Source organism: Didymosphaeria variabile (assembly GCF_027946475.1).
Source record: "Didymosphaeria variabile strain IMI 356815 chromosome Unknown scaffold_7, whole genome shotgun sequence".
NCBI lineage: Eukaryota > Fungi > Ascomycota > Dothideomycetes > Pleosporales > Didymosphaeriaceae > Didymosphaeria > Didymosphaeria variabile.
The window spans coordinates 2,363,613-2,378,643 of NW_026611626.1; the positions used below are offsets into that span (position 1 = coordinate 2,363,613).

General features: G+C 53.6%; 7 protein-coding genes across 7 annotated transcripts; 2 read left to right on the plus strand and 5 right to left on the minus strand.

Moving 5' to 3' along the window:
* Window positions 1–696: 696 nt before the first annotated feature.
* N0V89_009921 (uncharacterized protein) lies at window positions 697–2,269 on the plus strand (the record flags this gene model as incomplete). Its single annotated transcript, XM_056218667.1, has 3 exons — window positions 697–961; window positions 1,018–1,869; window positions 1,938–2,269. The coding sequence occupies 3 exons, from the start codon at window positions 697–699 to the stop codon at window positions 2,267–2,269; spliced, it is 1,449 nt and encodes a 482-aa protein (XP_056067932.1).
* A 132-nt stretch (window positions 2,270–2,401) lies between these two features.
* N0V89_009922 (uncharacterized protein) lies at window positions 2,402–3,940 on the minus strand (the record flags this gene model as incomplete). The annotated part of the gene is made up of 1 exon (XM_056218668.1): window positions 2,402–3,940. The coding sequence occupies one exon, from the start codon at window positions 3,938–3,940 to the stop codon at window positions 2,402–2,404; it is 1,539 nt and encodes a 512-aa protein (XP_056067933.1).
* A 543-nt stretch (window positions 3,941–4,483) lies between these two features.
* Window positions 4,484–7,744, plus strand: N0V89_009923 (uncharacterized protein; the record flags this gene model as incomplete). The annotated part of the gene is made up of 6 exons (XM_056218669.1): window positions 4,484–4,717; window positions 4,769–4,944; window positions 4,996–5,598; window positions 6,296–6,456; window positions 6,500–7,398; window positions 7,484–7,744. The coding sequence occupies 6 exons, from the start codon at window positions 4,484–4,486 to the stop codon at window positions 7,742–7,744; spliced, it is 2,334 nt and encodes a 777-aa protein (XP_056067934.1).
* A 277-nt stretch (window positions 7,745–8,021) lies between these two features.
* Window positions 8,022–8,591, minus strand: N0V89_009924 (uncharacterized protein; the record flags this gene model as incomplete). The annotated part of the gene is made up of 1 exon (XM_056218670.1): window positions 8,022–8,591. One exon carries the CDS (start codon window positions 8,589–8,591, stop codon window positions 8,022–8,024), a length of 570 nt encoding a protein of 189 aa, XP_056067935.1.
* Window positions 8,592–9,395: 804 nt separating this feature from the next.
* On the minus strand, window positions 9,396–10,112 carry N0V89_009925 (uncharacterized protein; the record flags this gene model as incomplete). Its single annotated transcript, XM_056218671.1, has 2 exons — window positions 9,396–9,776; window positions 10,107–10,112. The coding sequence occupies 2 exons, from the start codon at window positions 10,110–10,112 to the stop codon at window positions 9,396–9,398; spliced, it is 387 nt and encodes a 128-aa protein (XP_056067936.1).
* A 286-nt stretch (window positions 10,113–10,398) lies between these two features.
* On the minus strand, window positions 10,399–12,213 carry N0V89_009926 (uncharacterized protein; the record flags this gene model as incomplete). The annotated part of the gene is made up of 3 exons (XM_056218672.1): window positions 10,399–11,414; window positions 11,465–11,602; window positions 11,655–12,213. The coding sequence occupies 3 exons, from the start codon at window positions 12,211–12,213 to the stop codon at window positions 10,399–10,401; spliced, it is 1,713 nt and encodes a 570-aa protein (XP_056067937.1).
* A 1,119-nt stretch (window positions 12,214–13,332) lies between these two features.
* On the minus strand, window positions 13,333–14,001 carry N0V89_009927 (uncharacterized protein; the record flags this gene model as incomplete). The annotated part of the gene is made up of 2 exons (XM_056218673.1): window positions 13,333–13,587; window positions 13,687–14,001. 2 exons carry the CDS (start codon window positions 13,999–14,001, stop codon window positions 13,333–13,335), a joined length of 570 nt encoding a protein of 189 aa, XP_056067938.1.
* Between the last annotated feature and the right edge of the window lie 1,030 nt (window positions 14,002–15,031).

Genomic DNA, 15,031 nt, shown 5'->3' on the forward strand with positions numbered 1-15,031 from the left:
TCACCTTCAGCATCCGAAATTTTGCCATCCAGATGGGGAAAAACCGAAAGCACGCTGCCATTGCGGGCGGTGTCGAACTCTACACCTCACCGCCTTGTGGAGCCGATGTACATGATGGATCGCCAAACAACGTTATGCCGAGACGAGACGAAGTAGTACGTCCTTATGGAAGGCTGCAACTGTTGCCGACTACTTTCGTGTTGTGTGGTCCAGAATGGGCTTTCCCAGCATCCTCACTAGGGTGAGAGCAGCGGAACATTGAAAGGTTGGAATGGAGCAGCCGCATGTTGGCTGCCTAGGTATTGAAGGGGACTGCAACTAACCAGATTTCAGGCAAGGCCTGAAGCACGGCTTGAAGGATGATGCAAATACCGTGGAGCAAATTGGCGCAAGTTGTCTTGGTTTTGGAACGCATCTCATGTCAAGTGCGCTTGCCCCACCCCCGCGTTTCTGGACACTTTAGCGTTGTCAAGTCTGGCTTAGCGTTCCTCTTATCGATAAGATGTCAAATTTCACGATCCTACCCTTCAGATGTCCACTCTTCCAAGCCCCTTAGCAACCAGCAATTAACGTTTTCTCAAGATCGAAGAAGAGGATATTTCGGTTCAATTGTTCCAGGAGATAGCAGACGCATACCTAGCGCACAACACCCTTGCCTATTTCTGAAGCCAGACCGCATCGCCACTAACCACCAACATGGCCAAACGCAAGCGGAACAATGCCCATGCATCGATATCCATAAAATCCAAAGGCCCATTGACTCCACCACAAGACTCGTCAGCCACGAATGGACCCTCCACCATTAACGCGATTACCTCACCCGAGGAAGTCGAAATTGCCGTGGAGACGTTGCAAGCCCTGGCCGAGCACCCCTCTCTTATCAAATCAAAAGCATGCAAAGACCTCAGGACAGCGGTATATGCCTTCAAGCAGGCAAGCACCACCGGAATGATAGCTGCGGGTAAGTTGTCCCGTTGACATCACAATTGACCAGATGTCGCTCATGCAATGCATTAGAGGGCGGCAATCTCACAGCACGGATATCCGCCGCGCTCACAGATGGAAGATATCTCGACTCTCGGATCCTGCTCGCAGAAATGCGCATCCGGAAAGAAACACCCTCACTAGGCGCCCTCTGCCGCTGGGTACGCACCCTGGACGTAATCTCTGGCCTATCCATCCATGTGCGAGTACCAGACCAGGACATCGTAGGCACGAACTCGCACAATGCCGAACTGATCCAAGTTCTTGATGCCATCTTGCGCGTCACAGGTCCTACGGACACAACATCCCACGGCCTCGACGCATACCCAGGCTGTATCTCCCTCCAGGAAACCTGGAACCTACGCAGTAGCACGGAGCCCACGCGTTACATCCGCCACACTATCGAAGACAAGTCCATCTTCGCGTCCTGCGCACCAGATCTCAAAACCAGATTCCGCGCTATAGAAACAACGCCCGGCCCACAGCGGAAGCCACCAAACCTTCACCCCGCCGTCCTCTTTGCCTCCCAGGACAACACAGTCCCTCTCGGCCCTCTTCCCAAAACTACAGTCCACAAGCACCCGCTGGTTCCGAATCTCCGCCTCATCTGCGATGTCCTCACGCCCGCTGAGTGCGCTTCCATTATCGCCGCGGGCGAGACCATGGAGTTCATCCCGGACGCGCCGGTGCGGCCACAAGGCGAGGACACCAGCGTGCTTGCGCACAACTTCTACTGGATTGTCGATCAGGCGTTTCACGATGCGCTGTGGGAAAGAGTGAAAGATTTTGTGCCGAAGGAAAAAGAGGGGAAGACGGTGAGAGGAATTAATAGGAGGTTTAGGGTGTATCGGTATGTGCCGGGGGCGGAGTATAGGTGTCATATCGGTGAGTGTGTTCCTTGTTTTCTAGATGTTTGCTTTGCGATGAGAATGATACTGACGAGAAGAGCGTAGACGGCGCATGGCCCCCGTCCGGCATCGACCCCGTTACAGACGCCTACCAATATGACGCCTCACCACGGGACGCAAAGCAATCCTCACTGTACACCTTTCTCATTTACCTCAACGACGACTTCAAAGGTGGCGAGACTACTTTCTTCATCCCGAGCGTAAAAGAAGGCGTCTTGAATGCCTACCCCGTTAAGCCCATCATGGGCAGCGTGGCCGTCTTCCCACACGGCGAGGCGCAGGATGCTTTGCTGCACGAAGGGACGGGCGTTGTCGAGGGCGCAAAGTACGTTATTAGGACGGATGTCGAGTACGATGTCGAACCTACAGTATCTTGATGGCATCTCATCTCACGTTGCGGATTCAAGCATGCACAACAAGCATTAAACAGCAGGTAGTGATAAATGAATGTCGATTATCTATCTCTAAGATGCATAAGGATTGGGGTATTAAACGGTCTAATGCTAACTCTACGCCTTTCCAATGCATTCTACCCTGAAGCCCAGCTCCTCCAATGCCCCCGCATCTACAATATTCCGCCCGTCGAAAACAAACATCGGCCGCCTCATCACCTCCGCGACCCGAGCCCAGTCTACCTTCCTCCCAGTCCTCTCCTCTGTCTTCTTCCCATGACCCGAGTCCCTTCTCGCGACCTCACCTCGGTTGCTAAACTCATCCCACTCCGTCAGTATAATGACGGCGTCCGCCCCTGTGCACGCTTCATACGCCGATTCGCACACCACGAGCTGCTTCTCCGCACAGTCAAGCCGTGACGTCGTGCTCTTCAGCTCCTGCCTAATCTGCGTCTCCTTAACGAGCGGATCGTATATTCGCACGTTCGCGCCCTCAGTAAGGACGTTATCCACAACACTAATAGCAGCCGTCTCCCTCGTATCGCCCGTATCCTTCTTATACGCAAAACCCCACACGGCAAGCGTCTTCCCACTCAGACTGTTATACAAGCATCTCACGATCCTCCTCGTGAACCGATCCTTCTGGTACTCGTTGATCTCGACAATAGAGCGCCAGTAGTCCGCGACCTCGAAGAGGTGCAGCGATTCAGCAATGTAGGCGAGGGAGAGGATGTCTTTGCGGAAGCAGGAGCCGCCGAACCCGACGGAGGCTTTTAGCATGCGCGAGCCGATGCGCTTGTCGAGGCCGATGGCGTACGAGACTTCGTCGATGTCGGCGCCGACGGACTCGCACATTGCGCTGAGGGCGTTGACGCTGGAGATGCGTTGCGCGAGGAGGGCGTTTGCGGCGAGCTTGGCGAGCTCCGAGCTGTAGAGATTGATGGTGATGATGCGGTCGAGGTCGACCCAGGAACCGTAGACGTCTGCGAGGGCTTGAGCTGCTTGGAGGCCTCGTGGCGTTTTGAGAGAGCCGATCAGTATGCGGTCGGGGTTCAGCAGGTTTGGGATGGCGGTGCCTTCGGCCAGGAATTCGGGATTCGAAAGAATTTCAAAGTGGAGGTCGGGCTTTGCTGTTGCGGAGAGGACATCTCGAAGCGTGTCGGCGGCTCGACAAGGCACTGTGCTTTTTTCTACGATTATCTTGTTGCTCTCGGCCACTTCGCCTATCTTACGAACAGCTGATTCTAGGAAGGATAGTTCTGACGCGTGACCAGCACCGCGTCCTAAAGACTTAGTGGGTGTATTGACGCTCAGTAGGATCAAGTCTGCTTCCGCGATGCATCGATCGACGTCTGTTGAGAAGAAGAGGTTTGGTGTACGCTTGGATTTTGCATCGCGTGCCGCTTGGACGACGTCGAGAAGACCAGGTTCGTAGATGGGGAGGTTGTCCGTCTGCCAGGCCTCGATACGTTCACGGTTGTAATCAACGACGGTGACCTGAATTTCGGGGTTTTTGCTTGCAATAACGGCTGACGTTGGTCCTCCCACGTAACCGGCGCCGATGCAGCATATCTTCCTTATCTTGATAGGTTTGGTGCTTCGTTCAGTGTTCTGGTAAGCTGCCATGGGCGTGTCACTCCTCCTTTGCGTGTGCATTGGCAACGAGATTGAAGGGCTCATTGTCGTGTGAGGTCGACGGCAAGGCAATAGATAAAACAAGGCTGCGAGGACGGCGAGTACGATAGCACTATTCCAGCCCCGGAAATACGGAACCTTATGTCCCAGCAGGCCCAACGGGCCATTAATGGTCCGCAGATGGCCCCAACATAGAGTCGACGGCTCAGAAAGCCACGCGCCAATGCTCATCTTGGTGTGCCCCTGGCAGTCCGCAACCGCACGGGTGGACAAAGAAAGCACGCGACGCACCAGCCATTGGTGATAGGCTCCTCAGCCACAATGCAAGCTAGACGGTTTTACCGAGACCCACCGTCTTTTGTAGACAGGGGGCCGCTTCGGACGCGTCAGGCGAAATTGGAGATTGCCAAGGTTGTGACCCGGCCGAGCTAGCCGTACCACATCCGCCCGGGCAGTGGAGTGTCATTGGCGATAAGGAAGGTCTGCACGTGTGAGTCTCGAAATTTGTGAATTGCCGACCTTTTACGCGTCCGTCCTGACTTCATCATTCGCGTTCCGGGGGAAATGGAGCGCAACGACAACGAACAGCATCCTGCTGTGCTGGATGACGAGAAGGATGATATCGAACCCAACAAGCCGCTCCTAAGAGACGAAGAAAAGATGGCGGATACCGAGGGCCAGGTCCCACACCGGAAGCAAGAGCAGGATGCAAATCGGACGCGAATACTGGCTTATTTGGGGGTGTACTTCTTGATCAACCTGAGCCTGACTTTCTACAACAAGCTGGTTCTAGGCTCGGTAGCTGGTCCTTGAACTTGTTGGATGTTGTACGGAAGCTGACGAGAACAGTTTGCATTTCCCTGGATCCTCACAGCGATACACACCGGAACTTCAGCCTTGGGCTGTTCGATCCTGCTGCTGCTCGGTCACTTCCAGTTGAGCAGACTGACTCTGCGTGAACACTTCGTTCTCGTCACGTTTTCGCTGCTATTCACACTGAACATCGCCATGTCAAACGTCTCGCTGTAAGTGAAACGGTGCCGCAGCAGAGACGTTGAGACTAACCTGGCTGGCAGGGAAATGGTGTCGATACCGTTCCACCAGGTAATGAGAGCGACGACTCCCGTGTTTTGCATTCTCATCTATCGCGTGTTGTACGCGCGGACGTACGCCACTGCCATCTACGCGTCCATTGTCCCGGTCATTGTCGGAGTCGGTCTTGCGACATTCGGCGACTACCACTTCACCGCACTGGGCTTTACTCTAACGTTGAGCGGCGTGGTGCTAGCAGCTGTCAAAACGGTGGTGACTAATCGCCTGATGACGGGACGGCTGAAGCTCCCGGCGTACGAGGTGCTGCTTCGCATGGGTCCGCTAGCTGCGCTGCAGTCACTCCTCTACTCAGTGCTGACGGGCGAGTTCTCAGAGTTCCTGGCCTACGTGGGCCAAGGACAGCTCGATGGTGGCCGACTTATGGCGGTCGCGGGTAACGGCATACTGGCGTTTGTCTTGAATGTGGCCTCGTTCCAGACGAACAAATTGGCAGGCGCGCTGTCGATGACCATCTGCGCGAACCTAAAACAGTGCCTGACGATAGTGCTGGGCGCCGCATTCTGGAACATCCGGATGAACGCGGTAAACGGGGCGGGAATCCTGTTGGCGCTGGGTGGAGCGGCATGGTACAGCTCGATTGAGGTCAGAGGAAAGACGCCGCGGTAGGGCGGCGGAGCTTGGCAGCGGAAGGAGCGGCGCCGGGGTCCCAGCCACAGCTAGCCAGATCGATGCAGTCTCACAATACATTGGGCACTGCGTCATTCCACCATTCCACACTGCGAACGTCGCAACCAGGTGAATCTCGTCGCAGGAAGCTCGCACACCACCGTCGCACCGAGACACCGATCTGCTGCCGATCGACGACATGATTTCCTCGCCCATGACGCTGACGACTCCCTCTCCTGGACGCATTCAGAGACGCGCGTGCAGGGTGGGGTCGGCCTTGCCATGGTGTTGCACGTGGGGTGAGTGGTTGGCCAAAACCCCATCATCGTTCATTGCCTCTTCGGGGCAGCGAGATGCGCCCCTTGGCAGCGGACGCGCCCCTATCCCCACACCACCCCGGCACCCGCGCCTCGGAATCTAGGCGCGCCAGGGTAGCGGCTGTCGGCGCCGCCACAGCCTGGGCGTAAGCCTCGTACACCATGCCTCTGTGCTCGCACCGGCCTGTGGGCTTTCGTCCAGTCGGTCCCTTCCTATCTATCCTCTGTCACTCGCCATGTTCAGCATGCCTCGGCCCAGAGCCCTCTTCGTGGCTGCAGGCTTTGTCTTTATCACCGTTGTTACATTTCTTTCTTTCTCGTCTGGTCCATCTTTGATCAGTTCAGAGAAGACATTCGATGTTGACATAGACGTCGCATCCGATATCAACCAGAAGACCGCCAACACGCGTGGCTTCCACTTGCTCACAACAGCAACGGGCAACGACCTAAACGTCTGCCGCTTGGTGCTTTCAGCCGCCGTCCTTTCCTATCCCCCCAACAGTTCTCCTTGCCTGGCACGGCGAAGGCGACTTTGATGCCGCAGAAACCCATCTCGCAAAGGTCAGAGCTCCCTTGCGCTACTTCGACACGCTTCCGGCATCGAGTGATGACGACCTTGTCCTGATCATCGACGGGTACGATGTCATCTTCCAACTTGGCCCAGATGTACTGCTCCAACGCTACCACGAGGTGGTCAAGGCCTCCAACGCACGGCTAGAAGAACAATTCGGAGCAGACCATGTCAAGAAAATTAACATGTACAATACCATTCTCTTCGGTCCCGACGTCTTATGCTACCCTATCGACTTCCGCCGGCCAGCCTGCTGGATAGTACCGGAGTCAACACTGCCACGTGATGCGTTCGGTTCAGAGACGGACAAGGATGATGAACACACACGGCCCCGCTGGCTCAATTCCGGCACCGTCCTTGGTCCTGTCAAGGATTTGCGCCGTCTTTTCCTGGCCACCATGGACAAGGTCGACAAGACGTGGGACCCCGAGTTTTACGGACGCAATTCAGACCAGATGTATCTGGCCGACGTGTGGGCTGATCAAGAGTTCGTGCGCATGACTTCGACAGGCAAGAACGCAACGTTCCCTCTCCCGGATGCTGTCCCGGATGATGTCAAACCGAACATTTTCACTCCCGAGCCAGAAGACCGGAGAAAGGCCGAGCAGCATGTGGGCATCGACTACGAGTCGCGCATGTTCCAAACGGTTGCACTCTTCTACGATATCCTCCAGTGGGCCACCTTTGATAGGCCCCGCACCTTCGTCACCAAAGACGAAATCCATCAATTCTCGCTCAAGCTTCCCAAAGATGTCGAGCAATCGAAAGCTCCGTACCGCGCCCTCAACAAATGGGGCTGGGGCAACGCCTGGCTGAAGCGTAAAACGTGGAAAGACGTCTCCCTCGGCATCAACACGGTGACAAAAAAACATGTTTCCCATCATTCATTTTACTGGCCTGAAGAACTACCGCGATGAGTGGTGGGACCGTATGTGGTTCTTTCCCCATGCGGAGAAGCTGCTGAAGGCTGAACCTGATCGCGGGGTCATCACTACGATCGAAGGGATCAACTGGGTACCGTACCTGCCGTATGGCAAGCAAAGTGCGAGAGAAGACGCCTGGGCTGATCAGGGAGAACTCTTGAAGTGGGATGGGCTATGTGGCGAACATGAACATGCGCTGTACAAGGGATGGAGGCAACCTCCCCCAGAGCCGGAACCTGAACCAGAGCAGGAAGTGAAGCAAGAGGAGAACGTAGAAGAGAAGGAGGAGCAATAGGCAAAACCACATCGAAAGGTCGTTAATATTCACATTCAAGCGCGCAAATGCCTGTGCAGAGGAGCCGAAGATTGCATCCAGGAGACACCATCGCCCTGCCAAAGGGATCACAGCTTCCGGGCCTTTCTTCCAACCCTCAGCATGCCCATCCGCGACCGCATATCAAGTCGACGGACTCGCCATATGGGATCCTATGAAGACCAAAACAAGTAATATACCCATCACGTTCACCTCCTCATCCACTACCAACAGCATCTGTCGCTGCTAGTGTCCTCATTTATCCGCTGTGTTCCCAATAATAGTCGACAAACGTCTTCCGAGCCTTCTTGCTCTCTCCAGTCGACCCACCACCTTCTACCTGCTCGCTGCCACTACCGCTATCCGCACCCTCGTCCTGGCCGGTTCCAGTTGTATTCTCGTCATCTCCGGGTTCAGTCATATCCTCGTCCTCTCCGGTTCCAGTAATACTCTCCCCCTCAACATCCCCATCGATACTCTCATCACTAGCATGAGGCGAGTACCCACCAAAGCCATCCCCAACCTCAACGCCAGGCGTGCCGTCCTCCCCGTCATCCTCGTCCTGCGCAGCGCGCAGCTCAGGACCAGCACCATTACCATCTTGCGTCTCTCCGGTAACACGCGGGCCCCGCATTGTCAACGTCGCCTTCTTCTCCTTCTTGTAAGTCTTACACGGGACGTCGACGTACGCTCCGGACCACTTAGCGCGGCTCTGAGGACAGCGGCCTGTGGCGAGGAAAGCGCGGCAGGCGGTGAGCGTGCCGAGGGGGTAGAGGCAGGGCGTAGGGCAGGGGCAGGGGCGGTGGCGGGTGTAGATCTTGGTGCACATTGTGGACGGGTAGGGTACTAATAGGGTTAGCTGATGTTGTTGGGGGTATAGGTCGGGGTGGTTGCTCGGTGTACTTGTATTTTAGGTGTATGATATGAGACTCTTTGTTGATGATGGGTACTGGGTGAGACTTGTGCGTGTGGTGTGTAGAGCGTTTCATCATTATGTCGTGGGTGTTTATATTGTTTAGAGAAGGGGAAGCAGGGGCCACATCGAAGGTTGAAAAAGTAGGATGGCTAGAGGTGAATGCGCTTGTCATAGTGAAAGTAGCAGTCGAGTTGAGTCTAAAGAGCTTGAGACGGACTAAGTAGCTGCAATTGTGTCTTGATGGCAATCGTTCCCCATATGTTCGACACTTCGAGCCTGCCGTGATCATCGAGACGGCACCGCAATCTGCAAATTGGATAACTGCTCTGGGAGTTGAGATTGATCAGAACGACTATGTTATCCCGACACATTCACTGGCTCGGTTACTGAACTTGTCTACACTCTGAAAGTTAAACATGTTAATACATTTGAAGGAAATACTGATTTACAATGCAAGGTAACTCACTACCTTCGTTATTCAACTACCGTCGCGACTAAATTACATCCCTTATCAGCCTCAAAGTGTTACACAGGTTCACGACCAATATATATCCATCAAAGCAAGTCTACTTTAAAAGGATGATTCGAAATTTCTACCACAGCACCCCTTCGTTACAACAATCACTCCAGACGAAGATACAGGGTCCAACGACAGTGGTCTCCACACGCGCCTTCGACCCCTACTCCAACTCAAAAGAGGATGCCACCGTCTCAAAGTCAGACGTCCCCAGCGCCGTACTTTTTATTGGGCATGACTTTGTCGCCGAGGTTGTTCAGGAGGTACAATAGGCTGGAGCCACCTCCGGAGCGCTTCTCGGCCGGCGTATTGGTGTCGAACTCGTGCCCCTTGTCCCAGCCAAACTCTTCCATCAAGTAGATGATAGACTCGTCACCGCCCGGGACAGGATATGCAGAGCGCTTCGTCACCGGTTTGGTCTTGGGCTTTGTACCCAATCCCGCTTTGATACCCTCAGCAGTAGGGTTGGAGAGGGGTACGCCGGAGGTTTTGGTCCAGGTTCTAAGGGAAATCTTGTCAATGGGAAGGGCTGCGTTGGTGTCAAAGAGAGCCGAGCCGAGGGTGAGGACGATGGTAAAGGACTTCGTTGTTGATGGCAAATCCAACCTTCGGAGATTCTCTACAAGAAAATCGACATATACTCAAAATGATGAGTTAGGAAGAAGGTATGACAGCCTGAGGTCTGAACATTCAGACGATAAAGGCGTTGCAGACAATGGGAAACGTGCTCACATGAAGACGAAATGGCTGGCCATTAGCGAGATCTTCCATGATGCACAAGACTTCTTGATTGACGGACTTTGTGCTTTTGTGACTTGGTGGTTGGGATGGCTTTGTGGTGCATTCTCGAATCAATGCCTCTTTGTTTAATGCAGCGGAGCTTTTCTTCTTCGCGATGATAAAGGACCCACTTGCATGTCTGGCTGTCATCTTGTCCTTTGTATCAAGTTGAATGTATCAAATTGAACGATATTGTAACATAGGTACGCAATATTTCTTGCAGTACACGGCTCAGTATAATGCACATCCAGTGTCACTGAACTTACGAGGCTTTTCCCAGATAACCACACATAATGCGATGAACTGATGGGGTCAAGTCTCTAATACTGCTGGAAATGCTATACAAAGAATATTTGCATGCCAATTAATCTATTAACAATATGTAAACATTATCTATGCGTCCGCCGCGTACCTAAGGCACCCTCAAGCCCCAATAGACTGAGGATTCCAAAACACATTCTGCGGATCCACCTGCTTCTTCAACGCCAACAAGCGCGCATACAAGGCGTCGCCGTAGTAAAGCTTATGCGCAGTGGCAGCATCATAGCTCGGATCTACGTAGTTAAGATACGCGCCGAAGTTAGTGTTAGGTTGCGCCTTGATTATCGCGTTGTTCATGCCGTTCATGTAATCTACCGTGTCTGCACCCTGGCCGTAGTTCTGGAATACCCACAGACTATCGCGATCACCATAAGCTGCGAAGTTGGTATCCTTGCTGTTGATCGCGGAGCCAGGTCCACCGTAGAGGTTGATGATGGAGTAGAAAGTGGTGCTGCCGGCCTTGATGTAATCGTAATAGGCGTTGAGGGCAGCGGCTGAGAGGCCGTCCTTCTCCGGGACGGTAAGCGATTTCGCAAAGAAGGTGTCGTGCTCGTCGTAGCCTGCGGTGGGCTCTTTGATCGTGGTCTTGCCGCCGAGAAGGACGAGGTAGTCGTACCAACCGTAGGATTTGACTGTCGCGGTGCCGGCTGTGGGCATGTTTCGCAGGAATTCAGGCTTGATCTTGGAGTTGAACTCGTCCACGGTACCCGAGAAGAAACCGGACAGACTGAAGGTGCCGGCGTTGTCGAGGTAGACGCCGAATGAGATGCGGTTGTCGATGATGGAAGAGTTGCGTGCAATTTCTTGCAGGCGCAGCCAGCCGTTGGTGAAGGTGGCCTTCTTGTTGAACATTCCAGTCCATGGGATAGCAAAGTAAGTGACACTCTCAGGTGCAGCACGCGTCTGCATGTAGAAGTTGACGATTATGCCGAGCGATTCCGCAGCTCCACGGATGCCCCAGTAGATCTCAGAGTTCTGCGAGGAACTAGCCTTGACGAGAGTACCGTTAGCGAGAACAACGTCGGCAGCGATGATCGCGTCCATGGCGAGACCCCAGCTTCGCGAAGTCGTGCCATATCCGCCGTGCGTGGAATGTCCACCGATGCCAACACCAGGGCCTAGGACGCATTAGTATGACGAAGTCTTTCAACACTTGGATAGAACTTACAGGTTCCGTGAGAAAGAGCTCGCTTGCCCTGCTGGTAAATGCCATCCGCAAGGTTGCCCAAGCGCACACCACCACCAACCTGAACGACGCCAGATGAGGTATCCAAAGCGACGGTCTGGAAATCCTCTAAATCGATGACTAGAACAACGTCAGCTACGATCGCGTGACTTTTCCCGCCAAGTCGACTTACCCATCGACCCATCTTTTCCTCCACTGCTAAAGCTCGCGTAAGAGTGGCCACCAGATCTCGCCTGAATCTTCAAGCCGGCCTTTGCGCCGCAGACAACAGCATCTTGAACGTGCTGGTTCGTTGTCGGCAGAACGATAACAGCAGGCTTGTACGGCAGGCGTAAGTTATAGGGCTCTGCAAGCTGGGAATAGGCTGCGTCCGATGAGACCTTGTAGGGCACCTTCTTCCCGCTTAAACACTGCGTAGCAGAGCCGGACGTGGTTGCAGACGGTGACAAAGTGGCGGACGAAGTCTTTGAGGTGGCGGAGGAGATCTTGGTGCTGCTTAGCACTGAACTCGAAGCTCCATTGTTGCTTCCACAATTTCCATAACCCGACTGGCATCCGGTTCCACAGTACGCGGAGGTGGAACCACACCATCCGGCGCTGCTACAGCAGTTGCCAAACGTGCTACCGAGACAGGTGTATTTGTTGGTTCCCCCGCATGTGGCGTCCGTCGAAATAGTGGCGGCCAAGGCCCCGGAGAATAGGCCGACGGCCAGGAACGAAAGACCCTTCATGATGAACGAGTGTAGAAGTGCGCCCGATGACGAAGAGACAAAAGGACATGGGCGACAGCTACATACTTTATAGCGCGGAAGCAGGCGGAGTACAGCGAGGCAAAGTACCAGGTAGAGGCCTGACGAAGAGCTGTGCGCCGAGTACGAGGGACGCCGTTTCCCAGGTTCCACCGTCAACAGCACGATGTACCCCCGTTATGCAGATCATTCGTTAGCTTCAGCGCGCTTCAGCTCAGGCGAGAATATCTTCGGTGAGCTTGCCATTGGCTAAATCGTTCCGTTCAAGGCGAGTCTCCGCGCAGTCGCCATACTGAGAGATCATACTGAGCATACGGCGTCATCAATGGCATGCTATAGTATCAAAGGGGTCGTTCAAGGGGTGCCAATTGTCATTTTACTTCCGAAATGAGTCTTCGGGAGGTGGCATCTTAGCGGGAGCACAGAGATCCTTTTTGTGGGGTTAGCTCTGAGGGCTTACAGTAGTGGGACTAGCGCCACTTCAGCCGCAGGACCCGACTGTTGCTATTCTAAGGTCACACCAACTGACGTCGCTCTTTGGCCTAAAAGTAAGCAAAGGTGGAGCTCGTTCTTCGTATACTGTGATAGAAAACAGTAACAGGCGCTATTGTTCCGCCACCACGACGTTGCAGAGTGCATGATCTAGGATGAGATATACGCATATACTGTACTCGGCTCTCGGATTCTTTACGCTAGGCCTAAAAGATGCTCAATAGCCCCCTCAGTGCCTTGATTCGCCGAGATAGGCAATATCTGCGCCCTGAAGATCCTATAAGGAGTGTAAGGTAGCAAAATCTCGCAACAGCCCTGGAGTACAACCAAGCCAGCTTAGATCGCCCAGGAAAGCATAACAAAAAGCCAACAATAGAAGATGGGGAAACCTCTATGAAAAGCGCAAGCGCCTCATCACGTCTAAAGCCACTTCCTCAAATAGCAGAACCGAGAAACCCTGTTGCTCAGTACACGTTGTTGAAGCGGGGATCACCAGGCAGGATGCCATCAGTACCACCAGATGTCTCGATCTTCGACCCATAGATCAGCGTATCGTATCCTATCGTCCAGTCAGCCAACGCACTCTTGTCATAGCTCCTCAAGCTTAACTTACCAGCCATAACCTGCAACTTCATCCCCCTCATTCACAAAATACCCCTGATCCCTCACAATCTGATCATCTCCGAAAGCATTGTCAATGAACTTCAGGACCGATGCAGCGTCTTTAGCATGGAATTCTGCAATCCCATCATACGGTGCAACCTCCACACTCGCTGTATCCACGAGACTCTGGATTGCATCTTTGTGCTCTTGATCGGCGTGAAATTGCACATATCTCTCGATCAATACGCCTGTATTCTTTGCCTAGACGTGCGGAACAACGTCAGTGTAAGTCAGGAAAGTGGTGAAGGGTACCTTATATCCATATCTAAGACATAGATACTTCATACCCGGCCTACGTACCGCAAGTGTCAAATCCGCATGTACGGTCTGCCAGTGCTCGTGCGCCTGCTCTTCGCATAGATCCGGGTTCAACTTGAAGAGAATCAGGAAACGGAAGTACGGCTGGCGGTTGGATCCTGTGCCGGGTGCGAACTCGGGGAACGTGTAGTGGTGCGGGCATTGCTTAGCTGAGGAGGAGTTGGAGCCTTGCAAGGGGGAGCAGTTGGTGTAGTCAGGAGTAGTACGGGTGCACGTTGATGTGTTGTAGGGAGAGGAAGGGAAGGCCGTGGTGAGAGGGAGAAGGGAGAGGAGAGGAAAAATGATCGGGATGTGCATCTTGGTGGTTCGAAGATGGAGATGGATAATGATGCTCAGATAAGGATGAATGATTGAGGTGTTTGGATTGATCAGTGGGGAAGAGATGTTGGAATACTTTCTCATCTATGTATACTTTATAGGTATACGTACGGACGTACAACGTAGGCTGCGGGAACAAGGCGTAAGGCAGCGATGATGATGGGTAGCGTTAAGTCAAGAAAATGTCACACAATTGTGATCTCACGACACGGTGTTCAGTTTCTGCCGTGCCGCTGACCTACCTACGGGCACAGCTCGACAGGGGGAATTGCGTGAACACGATACCTCGGAATGGAGCAGCCCTCTACACCAAATGGTCATGTGCGGCGATGCCTTCTACCTAGGTATGTCATGCGAGGCGCGATAGGTTGCCTTTCTCGCAACTCATGTATTCACCCTGGCGTGTCAGGAAAGCGACCGAGAATAACCGGAAGCGACTCAGATGCGAAGACGAAGAACTGGCGGGGGCCGGTACAAGTGGTGGCGCGTAATACATGTGGCTGTGCCAGCGAATACTGATCATGCGCTGGTGTCTTCAATTGTGTTTGAGAAACACTGGGGGCTGAGTTTCAGGCGTCATCCGGTCGCCTAATGCGGCGCGATCATGCGCTGTGAGAACACGAAAGATGTAGTGATAGAGGAGTGCTGCGAATACCAGGGCCTCAAAATCAAGTTCGTGCCACGTGCGTTGCTGAGCCCATACGTCCTATACGGAAGAAACCGCTGAGGTTCTCAACTGCGGGAGGCTGACTTCTAGACCGAGTGTGAGATGGCCTACACCCGGCACTGAGCACATACGCTTCACGCCCAACCTCTGACACGGGTTGGCGCGTGCGGAAATAACATCGCTCAACACATTCATTTCCTCTTTATCTCTTGCTTCGGCTTATTGTGCTTTGCCTTGATATTGCGCATCAGCCGTTCAGCGGTCGCGTTGCTCTGTCCTCAAATTTCTCTGGAACTCATATCACATACCTTGCCCTACTTGTAGGCGGTGTACAAGTGTGCA